The sequence below is a fragment of the Euwallacea similis genome, chromosome 30 (assembly GCF_039881205.1).
Source record: "Euwallacea similis isolate ESF13 chromosome 30, ESF131.1, whole genome shotgun sequence".
Classification (NCBI taxonomy): Eukaryota; Metazoa; Arthropoda; class Insecta; order Coleoptera; family Curculionidae; genus Euwallacea; species Euwallacea similis.
The window spans coordinates 2,011,277-2,029,503 of record NC_089638.1 but is presented as its reverse complement, the minus strand read 5'-3'; the positions used below and the strand labels follow the sequence as shown (position 1 = coordinate 2,029,503).

At 34.6% G+C, this 18,227-nt stretch overlaps 1 protein-coding gene across 1 annotated transcript; it reads right to left on the bottom strand.

The window, feature by feature from the left end:
* Positions 1-3,928: 3,928 nt before the first annotated feature.
* On the bottom strand, positions 3,929-17,105 carry LOC136417771 (sialin). The gene is made up of 7 exons (XM_066403576.1): positions 16,918-17,105; positions 10,470-10,587; positions 8,793-9,002; positions 7,470-7,716; positions 5,185-5,420; positions 4,892-5,089; positions 3,929-4,836 (listed from the first exon to the last, which is right to left on the bottom strand). The coding sequence occupies exons 2-7, from the start codon at positions 10,504-10,506 to the stop codon at positions 4,295-4,297; spliced, it is 1,470 nt and encodes a 489-aa protein (XP_066259673.1). The 5' UTR covers positions 10,507-10,587; positions 16,918-17,105; the 3' UTR covers positions 3,929-4,294.
* Positions 17,106-18,227: the final 1,122 nt, after the last annotated feature.

Sequence of the window (18,227 nt, the reverse complement as noted above, 5' to 3'; positions counted from 1 at the left end):
GCTAATAACGAACCGTTACTTTTAATGCATTTTTTGATATTTAACGTAACAGCAAGAACACATAAGAAAATCAAAGTTTCGGCAATAATTATCTCTCTTTTACTCACATTTTGCCAAATAGTCTCTTTCTTCACTATGGCCGAATTCCAGTTTGTCCGAGTTTTTTTTGCCTCGGTTTACTTCTACGTAAGTATACCAATACAGATCGCCGCTACAATTTTTGAGATTAGTTCTTCATTTCATTGATATGTCTCACCTACATAATGGATACAGAAAATTTGATCAAATCCAAAAGAAGAAATTGCTGGCGGTTAAACAGAGCCGGACTGAAACTCAAACAAGAAATTTTCAAACTTTCCCGAACTCTAGAGATTTTCTTGCTAATAGCTCATTTAATTTTAGTTTTGTTTTTCGTCCCCTATATTGTCACTCCACAGTTGCTACGAAGGGCCGATTACAGCATTATTTTGATAGGTCAATATGTGCCCTACTTGGAACTTACTTACATGATTTTTCTCATACCTTTCATTGTTCTCATTGTTCCTATAAGTATTTCTTGGATTTGGTACTTTATGTATTTCAGCTGGCATGTACAGCTGCAGGTTTTTATGCTGACAAAGTTTGTTAGAGGTGAAGAGTAACTAGTAATAGAAACATTAAGTTTCTTAGAAATTTTCTCTATATAGATTTAGGGGTAAATGTTGCTGAAGACTATTACGGGACTCACTGTGGTATGCTCTTGGATGGATATTGTCAGCGCTGCATATGGAAAGATTTGATCTTCATAATTCGTAGGCATACTGAAGTTTTGAGGTATTTAGTACGTAAAACTCTCTGAGAAAACGATAATAATACTTTTTAGCTATCATCGAGAAGTGATGAGGGATTTAAGGGTTGACATCACTTCTGTATTACTGGTAATTTCTAGTATTTGTTTATGCCTCACTGGAATGTGGATGGCTGTAAGTTACTTTTTCTAGAACGCATACAAAAATCCTTATTGCGTATTGATTAGATTCTAGAGCAGCAAGTATTAGCAGGAACGTTAATGCCAGTTTTCCTGATTGTTCTGGAAATATTGGGCTTCTCTTCTCAAACTCAGGAAGACAGGGTATATTTGATTTTCGAATGTAATGATGTACTGAATCCAATGTCTTTTCAGTTTTTTGCAATATATCATTTGGGTTTGGAGGCTCCATGGTACAAATGGGACATAAAGAATCGAAAAGCCTATTTACTTTTGGTTCAGCAATCTGCACAAGTGGTACCATACAAGTTTTTCAATACTCGTGTTAATAGAAAATTTCAATTGCAGGTAAATCGCACTTTCAACCCGGAGATTTGAGATTTTGACGAAAATCTTTCAGATTCTGAAAACCGTATACTCGGTTACGAGTGTTCTTGTGAACTTCTATTATTAGTCAATAAGTCACTAAACAAATTTTCAAAGATTTTCAAAGAAAAACTATAAGTTTGAGTAAAAATGATATATAAGAATTAAAATGCACCACTTTAAATAAAATCTTACATTAATAAACGCATAATTTCTTTTAGGGTATTAATAAAAATATTAATTACAAATGAATTTATCTTAATGTCCTCATTCAAATGTTATAATTCATTATTCCAGCTTAATAAAAATAATGATCCTGGTTCTTCGTTACTTAAATACGAAAGATAAAAAACTCTTTAAAAAATGTTTAACTACATTTATTATAATCCCAATAATAGCGAGTTTAATATATATTTTATTAATTTCTAAACTGGAAGTGAATCTATTAAATAAATAGTATTTAACTTTGATTGTAATATGCATTTCTATAAACTAAATAATCATTTTCTATTCATTTGCCATGGGGTTTGCCTTGACTGCAACTGTTGGTAACGAACCATTACTTTTAATGCATTTTATGATATTTAACGTAACAGAAAGAACACATAAGAAATTAAAAGTTTTGGCAATGATTATCTCTCTTTTACTCACATTTTGCCAAATAGTCTCTTTCTTCACTATGGCCGAATTCCAGTTTTTCCGACTTTTTTTTGCCTCAGTTTACTTCTACGTAAGTATACTAATTAAGATCGCAGCTACAATTTTTGAGATTAGTTCTTCATTTCATTGATATGCATCACCTACATAATGGATATTGAAAATTTGACCAAATCCAAAAGAAGAAATTGCTGGCGGCTAGATAGAGCCGGATTAAGACTTAAACAAGAAATTTTCAAACTCACCCGGATTATAGAGGTTTTTATATTAATAGGTATTATTATTTTAATTTTTGGGGTCCTCCCCCATTGTATGAGCCCAGAATTTCTCCAAAAGGCCGATTACAGTTTTATTTTAATGAGGAAATATGTGCCTTACCTGGAACCTATTTACAGGGGTATTTTGACATCTTTCATTATTCTCAATATTCCTATGTGTATTTCCTGGATTTTGTATGTTATGTATTTTAGCTGGCATATCCAGCTACAGGTGTTTTTGCTGACGATGTTCATTAGAGGTAAAAAATAATTAGTACTAAAAACATTAAGTTTCTTGATTTTTTTAAATACAGATTTAGGGGTAAATGCTGCTGAAGACTTTTATATGACTCACTGTGGTGTGGTCCTAGATGGATATTATCAACGCTGCATAAGGGAGGATTTACTCTTCCTAATTCAGAGACACGTTGAAATTTTGAGGTATTTAGTCATTAAAATTCTTTGAGAAAACAATGATTATATCTTTTAGCTATCATCAAGAAGTAATACGATATTTAAGGATTAGCATCACTTCTGCGTTGCAGGCAATTTCTTGTACTAATTTATGCCTCGCTGGAATGTGGATAACTGTAAATAACTTTTCCTGGAACACACACACAAATCCTTATTGCGTATTAATTAGATTCTAGAAAACCAATTACAAGGAGGAGTGTTTCTGTTAGTTTGCTTCATTATTCTGGAAATAGTGAGTTTCTCTGCTCAATCTCACGAGGACAGGGTATATTTGATTTCCGAATGTGATGATATACTTAATCCAATATCTTTTCAGTTTTTTGCAATATATGATTTGGCTTTGGAGGCTCCATGGTACAAATGGGACATACAGAATCGAAAAGCCTATTTGCTTTTGGTTAAACAATCTGCTCAATTGGTACCATATCCGTTCTTCAATACTCGTGTTAATAGGCAGTTTCAATTCAAGGTAAATCGCAGTTTTAAACCAAAAATTTCAGGTTTTGACGAAGATTTTTCAGTTTCTGAAAATCATATATTCGATTGGGAGTATTCTTGTGAACTTCTACTTTTAAGGAAAGATTTGTTGGATATGGTAAAAAGATTTGCAACTAGCGTGGAAAGCGATACTTTACCGCACGCTGATTGCAGTTAATTATTACGGTTAACTAAATAGCAATAGAATGCGGTAAATATGTACACTTTTGCACGTTTTGGGTACAATATCATTTCTACGAGCACATATGTGTTAACTTGATTGCATTCTGCAGGTTCAATTAAATATTAGTGTGTGGGAGATGTTTTACAAGCACACTGCGCAATCTTACATGCACAAATAGTTGCCAAAGTGCGGTAAAATTTTATCCCATATTTTCGAACAAAAAAATGTTGTCATTGACACGTCACATGTACGTGTGGTAAGCTGGCTTGACTGCACGGACGTAGAGAAAAATTGGTGTCTTATCTATCGCTTTAGTGCGAGGAATTAGATGAAATGAAACAACAAACACTGGGTACAAAATTTAATATATCATCACGCTTTTCCGACAAACAATTATTTGTCTCCTCATTTTAATGTAATGACGCTTACTAGCGCGAAAAGTTAGTTCATAAAACTGAAGCAAATGTTGTAAAATCTGTCATAATTATATCGATCGATGTAAATTTATTATTCAAATAAACTAAAATATAATGTGTGAATTCGACAACGTTTATCAAAGAATGTGGTACCATAAAATGCTTCAAAAAAGGATTTTTTTTATATGGGTACTGTTTTAGAAAATTGATTAAAAAAAATAGAAACAAAAAAAGTAGCGTCTAAGTAGATAAAATATCGCAAATTCTTATCGATTCCTTTGATATTCAATAGAATATGATATCTCTGCCTTAAAGCAAACAAATAATGGGACAAACTGCACGATGGCCAAATGTCGGGATTTCAAGTATTTAAAGTTTGACCCTTAGAAATAGCTGTAATTTACGATTATTTCCCTACATCCCACAAGACAAGTTTATGTATAAGAATATATAGTTATGACAGATCTGTACTGATTTCCTGATAATGAGGCCTCGTTCAGCTCACATGGACAATATCGTTTGAATTATCTGACTTCGTCTTTAAAGGCTGCAGCTCTTTCTCGCGTCCATCGTTCTCATCTGAATTGTTCCATCTTTGAAGGTTCCCTGTGCCAAAAATCAGATAAAAAAACGCTCCGAAAGTATAAGTGAACACGAGAATCCAAAAAACGTATTTCCAAGTATCAAACACGCTTTCCTTTGACGTAAGAAATCCAACTATTGTCGTAGAGAGCCACCCTCCGAAACTCGACAAAGTGTTAGCTAATCCAAAAACGGTTCCAGAGAAATTCGGAGCGATGTCCAGGCCGTTTGCCAAATATCCAGCGGTTACAGCCCCGTTGAAGAACAAGCTTAAAGTAAAAACAGTCACCGATAATATGGCGTTCATTCCCCATAATGCTTGTAGAACCATTAAACATCCTGGTGTTAGGAGAGCAAATGCTGTGAAAATTTTGCGGGTTGCGGTGGTGGTAAGTTTGCCGGATTGCCGTAATTTGTCTGCCGTGTAGGAGGCAATCACTGCCATGATGTATTTGCCTGGAAGAAAAGAATTATTTATGCCGTTTTGAGTATCTTGCGCTCAAGCGCTTACCTAAATATGGCAAGCTGCTCCAAAGCCCATTTGCCTTTATGTCAAAGTGCAGGATGTCTTTCATGTATGTTGGCAGTTGGTTAATCACTGTGAAGTATCCAAACACGGAACATGCATGCGTTATCACTATAGCCCATACAGGTGCACTCAAGAATATTTGTTTCCATGGGACGTAGGAAGGTTTTACCGCTTTCCCTCCTAAAATTTTATTAGAAGGAGGCAAAATATGAATAAAATTTTGCATCATTGATAATTAATATAGCAGAGAAAAATCGGCAACAACTTTATCCTACCTTCTCCTTCCGCAATTTTGGTCTCAATCTCTTTCCTTTCCTCCGCAGATATTCTGGGATGTTGAGCAGGGGAATCATAAATTAAGTAAAACCAGAGCACTGACCACACAACTCCAATCACTCCAGTGACGTAAAAAACGCTTGCCCAACCTACAGTGCTAATCAAATAGCCACATACCGGCATGGTAAGGGCTGCTCCGAGACTAGAAGCCATCATATGGGCTGTGAATTTAGATCTAAAAAAACAGGTTTCGTTTCATCCGCCTGCCGTATTGTGGAATTTGAAGCAAGCAACGATCTAGAAAGAACTGGATAGACCATCGTTTTTTAAAGTTTTGAGGCCTCTTTTTGGTAAGTAACGCACTAACTACTCATGGAACTAAAATAGGAGGAAATGACCACGATCTCCTTACATCTTATACAGGGTGTCCCATTAACAATTCACCCCCTATTTAGTTTCTTTACTTTTGACATCAGAAAAAAAGTTTAATAGGTAACCCCCTCTCCTTCATTTTAATAGTAGAATTTAGAAATGGCCTCGTTGTCCCCCTCCCTCGGCACGTGACATAAACTTCCTTATTTTAAATGGAACTCCCCTATTTTTTGGCATTTTTGGATTTCTCGTAAAATTTTAAGGTTAGTTTATGTAAGGTGTCTTACCTTAAAAATTTACCGTTTTCGAGTTATTCCGGAAAATTTGAAAATTTTTACAGCTGCAAGGTCCCACGGAAATTAAGGAAATTATGTCACGTGAGGGAGGGGGGCAACGAGGTCATTTTTAAATTCTACTCCTAAAATGAAGGGGAGGCCCAGTTGAAATCTTTTTTCTAATGTTAAAATAAAGAAATTAGAGGGGAGTGAATTCTCACTTGGACACTTTATACAGTGATAAAATGACGTCGTAGGAAGACTAATACCAGTATAGGGCGGCCTTCTGGTCAAACAAGCAATATATGGCACAAGCAAACAATGGGGAGGTCTATGTTTTTTTTACTTATTGAACCAATTTTTTTTGTAGACCCCTAAGGGGTTTTGGAGCGATTATTTCCTCCGATTTCTCCGCTGCGGATTAGGGTGCCAAAAAGGGGGCTCAGAAATAATAAATTATGCCGCTGCATCCAGTTCTTCTAAATCGTTGAATCATTGATCAAAAAGATAAATTGGGATAAAGAACGCAGATGCGTCCCAAGTCGAGCGCAGTTGACCTATTTCAGTTCAGACGCGGACAGTGGGGACGGCCGCTTGAAATAATAGAATATCGGGTATTTCTGCAAGGTGGTACCGTGTCCCAACTTTTGCACAATTTTTGGAACGCTGTTTCCTGAACGTGATAATTTAGTTCGATAGTCTGGTTGAGAAATGCGGAATCTAATTACTTGATACAAATTGCAGCTTCAGTTCAATACCATATTTACTTAGTAAATATGTGGGCAAAAAAAACCGAAGAAAATGACATTCTCCATTCAAGAAAATAGACCATCTTGTGGATTTATAAATTTAAAATTTTTTTACATGATATATCAATATTTAATTCAAGAATTTACTTTTTATTGTGTGCAAACTCCGTAAGTTAATTTCCTGCTTTTAGATAACAATGGTATACTTTTGTCAAACAATAACAAGTGGAAATTAATGGAATGAAAAGTATCAAGCTTTAGAATTTTGAATTACGAGGAACAATAAAAATATGCTATAAGTAGAGTCAATATTTGTCGTAGTGCTTATATTCACTTTCATGGATTGCCATAATTTTAACATCGTCTGAGACGATAAAGAAAATTTATTTATAAAATAGTTCGTTAAACAAGGTAATTCGATGTAATCCTGATTGAATCTTGTGTAATTTCTTTGTAAATGTAGTGCAAACATTTTTGTCGGGTTGCTTTAATGAGCATCAACAAACGTAGGAAAGAATTAACAAAAAAAAAACAATGTTTTGGATGTTAGAAAAAAACTTCGGACACTTACGTGAAATCCGGGGCGTTTGAGGCAGGGCTGCGCTTAAGCAGGTTGTTACCCTATGCATTTTTCCGCCCCCTAATACACTACCCTTTTTATATACCTCCTCTTATTCAATTATTCATGCGATGGAATTTTTTGCGCCCCCACCAAATTTGCTGCCCTAGGCATCCGCCTATCTTGTTTAATGGATAACACAGCCCTGGCTCCATGTCCATTGCTTACAACATTATACAAGTATGCTCATTCATCCGCGCAAACACTTCTTTGATTAAATATTCTGGATTTTTGTTTTTTATTTCATGTAAAAGAACCGCGGTACCTACCGCTCCATTGGTGGTATCCATTTAGATGCCATGGGAGGTATGGCAGGCCACGTCGCACCTAAAAAGAATCCCAATGCAGCCCTTAATATCAACAGAACATAATAATTCAAATATGCTGCGAAGGGCGTGAGAATGGTGAGTATCGAAGCCATCAGCATTCCTCCTCCGAAGATTTTTCGCGCTCCTACTATCTCTGCCATTCTGCCTCCAGGAAGTTCGGTGAGTACATATCCCCAAAAGAAGCTGCCTAAAAAATTGTGGTAATTATACTAAATGTGTTTTTTGCATTGGAAACGCATTGAAAGCCATACATTAAAGACAAAAAACTGCGACTTGCAGTCGCCATCGAAGAGTGGTAAAGGACGGCAACCTGTTTGTTAATTCTACGGTTATTACCACCAGCAGGTATAGACATACCAGCGTCTCGTACAGGCGCATATTATATTAAAGAGATCGATTTATGGGCCCATAAGATATTGCAGCGAATAAGAAAAATGTATGCTGACAGCTGAAATCTATAAATGGACTTACAGCAAAGCCTTTTTTAATGTGTGCGTACGTAATGCGACTGGCACACATACGCTAGAAACCTATACAAGACCAATACCTCAAATGAATCTTCGATAATTACAGACAGGAACCCATTTTTTGGATATTTATTTTTCATTGTTTTACTCAAGAAAAAGTGTGGCTGAATAGTGAAAAAATTTGGAGAAAACAACCATTTTAAAAACACCTGATAGTGGCAACATTTATAACAAGTTTCATTTCCTGAGAACTTAGGAGATGTGTCTGCATCAGGGCCAATATACCAAAGCCCTGGTACCTTTACCAACGAAATGTTTTCCATAGAAATAACGAATTTGACGCGGAGCATTACACTACTTCTTCGTTTCAGTGGAAAATATCTTCCAGTTAAGGTTATCAGAACTTCGACATATTTGGCCTTAGATAGCTTAGAAAAATAAGTTTGTCCGCTTTTAACCCTCTTGCATATTTTCAGCTCTATAAAAGTTTGTGTTAAAAAGAATACCGTAAGAAATTCAATCTCTTACTCTATTCTTGACTCAAATTGACCACTCGGTCAATTTAGGTTAAATCTTGTTTGTCTACTGGCCCACACAGGGCAATATATTGTAGCTAACCGGTTATTAAAATAGGAAAAACCGGGATCGCGTATGGGGATATGTTCTAGTTTGCCTTTGTCCAAGGATAAGAAACTATTTTCAGGGAGATATGTGTATCTCAACTTTTTTTCATCTCTAATTCAAATTATTCCGGCTTGTACTTATTTTATACTCATGGGAACAGAATCATTCTTACCTAAAATGGCGTTTGATTCCCGCGAAGTCCAGTTGAAATGTGTCTCATCTATTCGGGATTTTGATAAATTTGTGATAGTTCCGTTTTCGACCCTCGTGCTGTTTTCTGTCATTTCTACGATCGCGATGGAAATGTTCACCCTCAACATATAATTGAACATGAATCCCACAATAACCATTATATTTAGTATATGACGACATGATAGCGTATCTAAAATGAAGAAAAACGCAATAAAATAACATTCTTTAGAGCTAAAATATTATTAATGTCCTCATCGGCCACATTTAGTAAAGGCAACGATTTGACATACGCGTTAAAAATGACGTTTCGCGACTAGTTGAGTCTGCTGAATGCGGTCCTTGATTTCGTTTCCATGGGAACTATGCTCCTGCTAAAGTTACCAAAGACCTTAGAAATTGGACCTTTACGGTGAAATAATTGAGAGTTGGTAAATTCATTCAGAGAAATTTGAAAACGAATGAATGTCAAGCCTCTGTTACCAAGTTAAAATTGATGCCCCTATACAATGATTTATGGCTGATGATCAAAACGTGTCCTTTGTTATACTGGCTACATTTTTACAAAGTGACTCATTTTATTTACATTATAATTCGAGACAGAAGGCATATTGACTTCCACAAACAATAATTATTGCCTAGAGAGCATGAGTGTTTTTTAGGCTTAAACAATGGTTATGATCGTTAATTTTTCTCTCACATAAATTAAAAAAAAAAACAACATAAATGAACGGATTGAGTAATCTTGGCCTCTAATAATTAATATATAATGGCTTTATGAAATCCCCATACCTATTGGCAAGGAATTAGACTAGGAGCCAATGAACCTAATTTGAAACTTGAACAGCACCATTATATTTATTAGCTCGATAAACTACGCATTTTAATTATGCATTCCTATTAAATATTAAACAGATTTTAATTATGGAAAATTGACGTAATATACTGCACGTCCAAGGGATTAATTATTCGATTGAAAGCAAATTGAGGTGATGTTGGGATAGATCGGGAGTCTAAAAAATGACCACCCAACATGTCTTTTTGAGGAAAAAATAACAATGCAAAAGCTTATAAATTGAATGGCAATGAAGAGTTCAAATTAGAGAATATGAGCATTAAGCAAATTTAATTTTTTAATTTTTTTCTAAAAAAAATTCTTTTCACCTTTTTTAAAGACATTCAAGGAGATTCAAAATATCTAATAATACATAGGGTGTTCCATTTAAAAATCATGATTATCACTTTGTACCATTATTATAGTTACTTCTGGCATATAATGCAGAAAAAACGAACTACACCACTAGATTCTGTAGCAAAAACTCTTATCAGGATCCATTTTCACTTTCTTGGTACCTCGTCGGGTAAATCAAACACATAGGGGGACCCCAAAATGCAGTTTTTTTTAAAATACCCTGTATGAATGAAATCAAGATGGCGACGACTTTTCCGTCGCTGTCAACTTTTTGTTGTGTACACAAGTATGGGTTACAACCACCTAGAAGTCAACTTTCTGTCAAACTACCTGAATGTATTACTCATGTATCTCTGTCAAACTTATGTCACCTAGTTGATTGATTAGAAGGTGCTTTAAACTCAACATACATACTTTCCATCAGAGAGCTAGACAGAATTGAAATCGCGAATAACGTTTTACACTCACCTGTCCATTTTTTAGTTTGTTTGTCTGTAGTGGCCATTCCAGGGACCAACAGGACCTCTTTAAACCGACTCTATGTTTTAATAATCTGCAATTACTAACTGCTATATTAAAGTATTTCCTGAAACAAAAATATAAAATTTAACGTTCTTTTTTTAAGCTTATTTGCTCATTATGGTCAATTTACATTTTCGCATCGGGATTTCAGAGCAAAATCGCGTTTTCGATAGTTCTGGTTCATTTAAATATAATTTTCTGTGTTGGAACCTATACGACCTGTTTTCGGTCGGAGTGACACGAGATCAAGCGCGGAAATGTGTATTTAAGTGAACCGAAACTGTCGAAAAAAAACATTTTGCTCCGAAACCATAAGATAAATGCCGAAATGTGTACAAACCGACCAAATTGATCACATTAAGCTTTAAATAAGTTCAAACGGCGAAAATTCCCTCTGAGGGTTCCCAAACAGCCAAATGTCGAAAATTTGCATGAAAAACACATTAAAATGAAAAAAAGGCAATTTTTTTTTCCACTTAGTTAAGATACAATAAAATAAAAACAGAAATATACTGTTTAAATTATAGACAAAATCATGTATGTAAAGGCGTGTTTCTGTCAGGTAGAGCGTGCCTAATTTCTGACTTTAACTTGAAGTAAAAAATCAGTATTTTCTATTATTGTGGATATTATTTTCAGTAGGGTGAAGGAAAACTGGTAACCTGAAATCCCTCATTTCGCTGATTTTCATGTGACTGAGGGGCTCACGCTACTGCACACATAAATACAAAAATGGGGGGACGTCGGAAAAAGCACAAAACAAGAATAAAACTCACTAAAAAAATCATAAAGATAAATAAATGATGATGATATTCAATGGCATGCTTATAATTTAAAATTTTTCTTTTTCTTTGTTTAAAAAATTTATGATATTATTTATTCACAACTCATCATGATTGGTCAATAAAATGTTATGGTTTTACAACTTTTAGATGCCTTGGGACGACTTTATTATAATTTGCATAATTATGTAGTATTTACACGTCTTGAAGATTAAAAAGAATTTAATCTTCTGCATGTCGTTATTGGCAATATCAGCGATTCTACAAACTAGAGCAACAAATTATTACGATCTTCGAACGTGGATAGCTCGCACGCTTCGCGAAGAAGACTTTTCACTGATAATTAAATTCGGTCGATAATCAGATTATCAGGTTACTTTTTCCTGCGAAATGGGAGTTGTCTGAGATAAATGTGTTTATTTCAGACGCACCTGTATTTACCTTTCAAGAGTTATAGGCATAATTGCTTCTACTACTTGGGCATTTGTTCCCTTCGTACATGTTCCAAATTTATCTTAGACCTAAGTAAATTAATCTTAATTATGATTTATTTAAGTAAAAATTTGTCGGAAAAGTCTTTTTTCAAATGTGAATTGCTTACTACTTAATTCAACTGGGGCGTAGTTATTTATATATACTTTGATGCTTATGTTAACAAAACCCATATAGGGAGGTATTTTTTCTATAGTCTTCGGGAGCAGACCTTATCAATCAATCTTCAAGGATAGGTCAAAGGATCCATTAATTATAACGACCTCACATTTTAGGGCAAGGTGTTCTTGTACGCTTGATGAATATATGAGCAGCAGAACCAAAACAAGGCTAGTTTGACGAAAATTGCGAAATTTCTTAATGACTTACATATTATAGTTCCAATTTCCATATAAATTACTAATACTTATAAGTTTTGCACAACAATGATTATTTATGTGAGGAAGTTTTCTACTCACCAATAACAATGGAGAACTTTTCTAACTGTAAGTATGATTATTACGTAACATTATGTCCAATAATGTGATGTATTAAGGTACTTTTTCACAAATTGACAATGTTTTCCGTTTGAAATAATTAACTTCTCTCACAAAACAATGCTACAGCTTTGGCAAGGATTGGGGTTCATTAATTATCATTTAGTCAACTGATTTATCCTTGTAGTAATTAAAACGCGCCGAACCGTTTTTTTCAAACTTCACGTGTTTTATAATTACTGACTTAATAATTATTAAAAATATGTTGATCCTGCTTCCACGTCATTGACACATTCACATTTATTTAAAAAACTTACACGTCCCGTAAAAATTAACTTAAATAAACATCCACCTAATAACTTTCCGATCCTGTGAGAATGTTGCTATAAGAGACCCAAGAATAATGATATCTGCTATTTCCGATATATTTTTAATCACGCATGTTGCTCATATTCTCAGATAAATAATTTATCTTAATACGTGTTATCATCGACCAGCAAAAATATAGACTTATAGGAAATAACAAAGGAAAGCAGAGGAAATTGGTTTTGAGTGTGTCAAGTTCATCTGCACGCGAATATAGAAAAATAACCTCCTGAATTATTATTGATTATTGATTGACTTGAATTATTTGTTGTATGAAGTCGTTATTGCACTGACATTTTTTTAAATCGCCCTGTAACTTTACGTAGGCATTGCCCAATAATACCAATCTTCGGTGAATCTGGAAACAATAAGCTCCGATCGAGGTTGCTATACAGGGTGTCCGAAAATAGCGTCGAACTATTTTGGGAGGTAATTCTAGAGATTAAAATAATAAAAAAAGTTGTTATAAACATATTCCAAAAATTACTTTTTAAAGGAGCTAGAATCCCTTAAGAGGGCCACTCTAAAGTTGTTTTTTTCGCAATATTTTCGAAATAGTTTACACTAAAATTGTGAAATTCGGTATACTTTAATAAGTTGAAATGGGAAAACTTTTTTTGTGTTAACAATTACAGAATTTAGCCAAAGGCGCCACATACGGAGGGTCTCCTACAAAAATGTTTTCGTAACTTTTTTGTTTGTGACATGTTTTAATTTTTGAAATCAAATTACTGAATCGCAAATATTTTTAAATAAAAAAGGTCCTCTTATTTTATCTGTTAGGATAGACCGTTTTTCAAAAAAATTAGTTTTTTTATAAACCAATGCACTATTATATAGACATTAAAAAAGTAGAAACAAAAATTAAAGTCTGCATTTATTATAGATGAATGGAGGCCATTTTCTACATTTATCATGAATAAGTGATAGATCCTTAATAATATTAGTCTCGCTAATAAAAAAATATTTCTATTACAAGGATGCCCACTATGTTTATTAAGATTACGATGTAATATGTAATCGTGCATCAGTTCATAAAAACCCATTTTTCTAGAAAACGGGCTATCCCAACGAGATAAAATAAGAGGACCTTTTTTACTTAAAAATATTTGCCATTCAGTAATTTACTTTTAAATATTAAAAATGTCGCAAGCAAAAAAGTGTTTTAAAAAATTTATGTAGAAGCTCCCCTGTATTTAACGCCCCTCACTAAAATCTGCAATTATTAACCCAAAAAAAGATTTTCCATTCCAACTTATTAAAGTATACCGAATTTCATAATTTTAGTGCAAACTATTTTGAAAATATTGCGAAAAAAACATCTTCAGATTTCCTCTTTTAAGGCGTTCTAGCCCCTTTAATAACCAGCTTATGGTGTACGTTTATAAGACCTTTTTTTATTATTTTCATTTACAGAATCACCTCCCAAAATATTTCGAAGTTATTTCTGGACACCCTGTATAGTGAATATCGTTTTATACAGGGTGTTTTCTAAAGGTGCGGCACAAATTCAAGCTTTAACTTCAATTTAACGCGAAAAACTACGGAATACTTCAAAACGTTGTAATTTCAAATTTGATGTCGAAATCAAAATGCACGATTTAAAATTTATTTTAACGATTTTGGAAAAATTGGTATCTTGAGACGCCACTGGATGCTAGAATTTTATCGATCAAAAATACTAAACATTTTGAAATGATGAAATTTTAATTTGCAGTTGAAATCTGGGTACATGGGTTGTTCAAAAAATTTGATGAAATTAATGCGAATTTAAAGAAATTTCAGAAGTATATAGATATGAAAATATATGTTGATTGTTTGTGTCAAAAGAACGAAAAAAATCCCCTATAAACATATATTCGAAATCGTTTCATATTCGATATACAAGGCGTCAAAAAACAACTATTCTTAATTCAATTTAGTGATGTTGTCGGTACTCCCAACTATTACTGGGCTACTATGCCTAACCTGAACTGGCTATTTATTAAATAGCAACAATAACGTTAACAATGAAAGAAAAACGAAGACATTTTCTTTATTAAAAGGAGATCGAAAATCTAGATATTACTTACGAGAAACACAAGTGCGTTATAGCAGATCTTGGAAAACCAAACTCGGGAACAACTCACAAAATGATTTGTGGTACAGTTAACTTAAAACACGTTTAAATTAAGCAACGAAAAGAAGATTCGTAGACGAAGTGAATGTTCAAGTGATAAAGAAAAAGCTGGTTTTATGTTTTAAAATGTTCTTATATGCTAGAACCTACATATAAGCACATAATGGGGGCCTAGGATTAAAAGGCGGGTACCGACTAGGTTTATTGCGAGACTGATTTAAGATACTTGATCGAGCTTAAACCTTAGTTTTTCCTGAGCGCAAACCTGAGGTGTACCACAAAGCTTATTTGTGTTAATCACCACTATAGTGTAGCCATTTCAGATATTCCATTAAAAGCTACGATGTTTAGTGCCGTAAGTCCCATTACCCCTTATTTAATTATCTTCTTTCGTTGACGACAGATAAAGAGAGGTAATAGAACCTTATAAAATTTCTTATAAAAAGTTCAGGACTATGTTTTAAAAAAATATAATGATAATGGTTGTTACAAGTCGAAACGTCCGGTACACGACTTGATTGCTTCTGGTGAATAGCCATCTTCAAGGGATCTGTTTAGAAATGTCCGTTTTGCGCCTTTGAGGCGTCTTAAGATGTGTTTTTTGGGCCATATAAACGTTTTAAAGTCATTGGAATTTGTAACATCTGAAAGACGTAAGCAACCAATATCTTTGGGGCGTTCTGAATATCTACTCAACACGAAGGTAATTTATGATATTAAATTATTAAATTTATTTTTTATGCAAATGTGGGTATTTAACATCTTGTATAGAGGTTGAAGTGGAGCATTTTTAGAAAATGGGAATGTACAGGGTGCAACATATCGTGATGGAGATATGTCAGGGAGAGACAGTACTCTACAAAATAATTTCAAAAATGCTAATAGACCCATGATCAAAAAAGCACCATTTTTGATATACAGGGGAAGAAAGTTTCACATTTTGTATTTTCCTCACGTACGCCTTGAGATAAACTTTTAAAATTTCGTGCACCTATTTTCTTTACGACTCTTCACGACAAAATGTAAAATCGACAGCTATATACAGGGTATTATGTTTTTTTTGGTCACGTTCTATCTTAAGCATTGTATCTTTTTTTTTGGAATACCCTATATGAATTCTGATATAAAATTTTAATTTCCGCTCCTATTGTTTATCTTTTTGGTCTCTTGCAGTATTTTTTGCACCTTTCACCGTTTTCGTACAATTTGCCAAAAAAAATCTGTCTATGAGAATTAAGAATGTAAAGAAAGTAAGGCTCAAATACCAAGCACCTGAGGCAATTCGTAACATTTAATCAAATTTCTTTAAATGAAAATAAATTTAAACGAAAACAAGATTATAAAAAATGTGAATCTTTGCCACTCTATATGTCGAAAATGGCGTATTTTTGGACACGGATCTATTATCATTTCTTTAATTATGTTCCAGAGTCCTATCGCCCCTGAAAATATCTCCATGAAGATATGCTACACCCCGTATAATTAAAATTGATAAATATTCAAATTGATAGAACGATCATCTAGTTGTCGGTAACTTAATAGGTAACCATTGAAATAGATAAGTATCAAACACTGCGGCACTTCCCTTCGGAATTCAATTAAGCCCATAGAAATGTAGCTGCCCTTCCTACTTACCCGGCTAAATAGGTGCCTGTCTAACAATGTATTTCTCAACGTTTTCAAATTATAGCGTTAGATATGCTGTCTTTATCGTCTATCACGCACGTACACAATACAAAATTGTAATTCGACTACCTTGGTTGAAACACCTATCTAGACGTCATCCCATAATTGCCGATCCATTCACGAATATCGCAATTGGACTAAGAAGGGGGTTCGTTATATCAATGACATAACTACGATTACAAATTTCTGGAACTCGCACCGAAAGCTACCGGTAGCGAAGGAATAACAGATAACCGATGTGTGGGTGGGTAGTCCGCCTCACATCCGTATCATTCGAACAAATAATGAACGAATAATGAATGAGAGTAACATAACCCGGCACTTTATTGCTTACATTTGACCTAAGTGTTAGTGTTCCAGGCACTTACCCACCATTATCACCCATGATAGGCAGTTTTACCGACGAAGAAGAAGCTCGTATGTGTACACCTCACTACCTACCTACCTACCTACATCTGAAGTTTAGTACTTACCTCAAATATCGATCCGAAAAAAGGGGGAGTTTTAATCTCTCCCTAGGCCACCATGCGATGTCGCAGCATTATCATTTACCTCTACTTGTAAATATCTCTATGCGTGATATATCTTTCTAAAACGCACTTTCTTTCGTCATCAGCAAAATCGCGCGGGAACTGAACTAACAGGTCAATTCTGTTATACCCACCTTGAAGCCTGAAAAACTTGAAAATGTGAGGGGCAGTGTAAGGCATGCGCAATTTTCCAGTGTAGTATACAGTCTGTTATTTCGATGTCGCGCTAACCGAGATTGTAGAATTTTTGGGAAATTACCTAAGAGTTTTCGCATTGCGAATTGTCCGCTCAGGGCGGAACAGGAACGGTAAAGTTGAACTAGTCCGACCGCGAAGCTGCGGAAGGGGCAAGTTGAACATTTTGAGAGGTGCTGTCAGCTAAGATTCGGTGGTGCAGGTTCAAAACTTCATACATTTCAAAAATCTCGTTTTTCGGAACGTGCAAAAACTCTCGGACATTCTGAGGGGGATTATTATTCGGAAGCGAAGGGGCAACCCCCTAATTGAAACAATCAATGAGACAGCTGGTACGCTCATAGCAAGTAATTCTGACGTTAAATTTAACATACTAAAATGCCATTGAAGATTATGGTTCGGTACTGGTTTGGTTAAGTTTGGCACAGCCCTCATTAGTAGCGCAACAGCGGAGCGGAAATGAGACGTGCGATGTACAGAGCGGTTCCCACTTAAAAGGTTCATTCATGTATTATTTTTTATATCTAAATTTATTTGGCATAAATATTTATCTACTTCACGAAGGCATTTTTTTATTTGTTTTATCTACTTCCCTAGAGGGTTCCTAGATCTAACATCATGCAGATATTACCATTAAGTTTGATTAAGAAACATGCTTTCCCCATATATAATTAATGGACGGTGACGTGGGTGACAAATATAAAATTTTATGAGGCACTATCAACGACCTAGAAGAACTAGACGTAGCAAACAATTACTGGCATTCCACTAAAGTCGGTCCGGTTTTTTGGATGAATGGCCGCCATGTATTAATGTCCCTATGACGTCTCTAAAAGTGTGACTGAATTGAATTTACGGCGAAGATGTTTCTTAGATGAGTTCTCTAGGAGGCAACTTTTTTCTAATTTAGACACCCTTGCCACAATCATCGTTTCGCAGAGAGAAATAGATGTGATAACCGATGTGACCGATAGAAACCCGACGGTTTTTAAATGAGCTATACACAATTATTTTTTACAAAAAATTTAATTATAATTGATAAAATGGTTTATTATTAC

Bases quoted from the DNA above. Each gene is read 5' to 3' on its own strand.
- LOC136417771 (XM_066403576.1), bottom strand. From the start codon at position 10,506: ATGGCCACTACAGACAAACAAACTAAAAAATGGACAG. The intron at 9,003-10,469 runs GTGAGTGTAAAA...TCTTCATTTTAG, and splicing joins ACAAACTAAAAAATGGACAG to ATACGCTATCATGTCGTCAT. The intron at 5,090-5,184 runs GTAGGATAAAGT...ATAAAATTTTAG, and splicing joins CAAAATTGCGGAAGGAGAAG to GAGGGAAAGCGGTAAAACCT.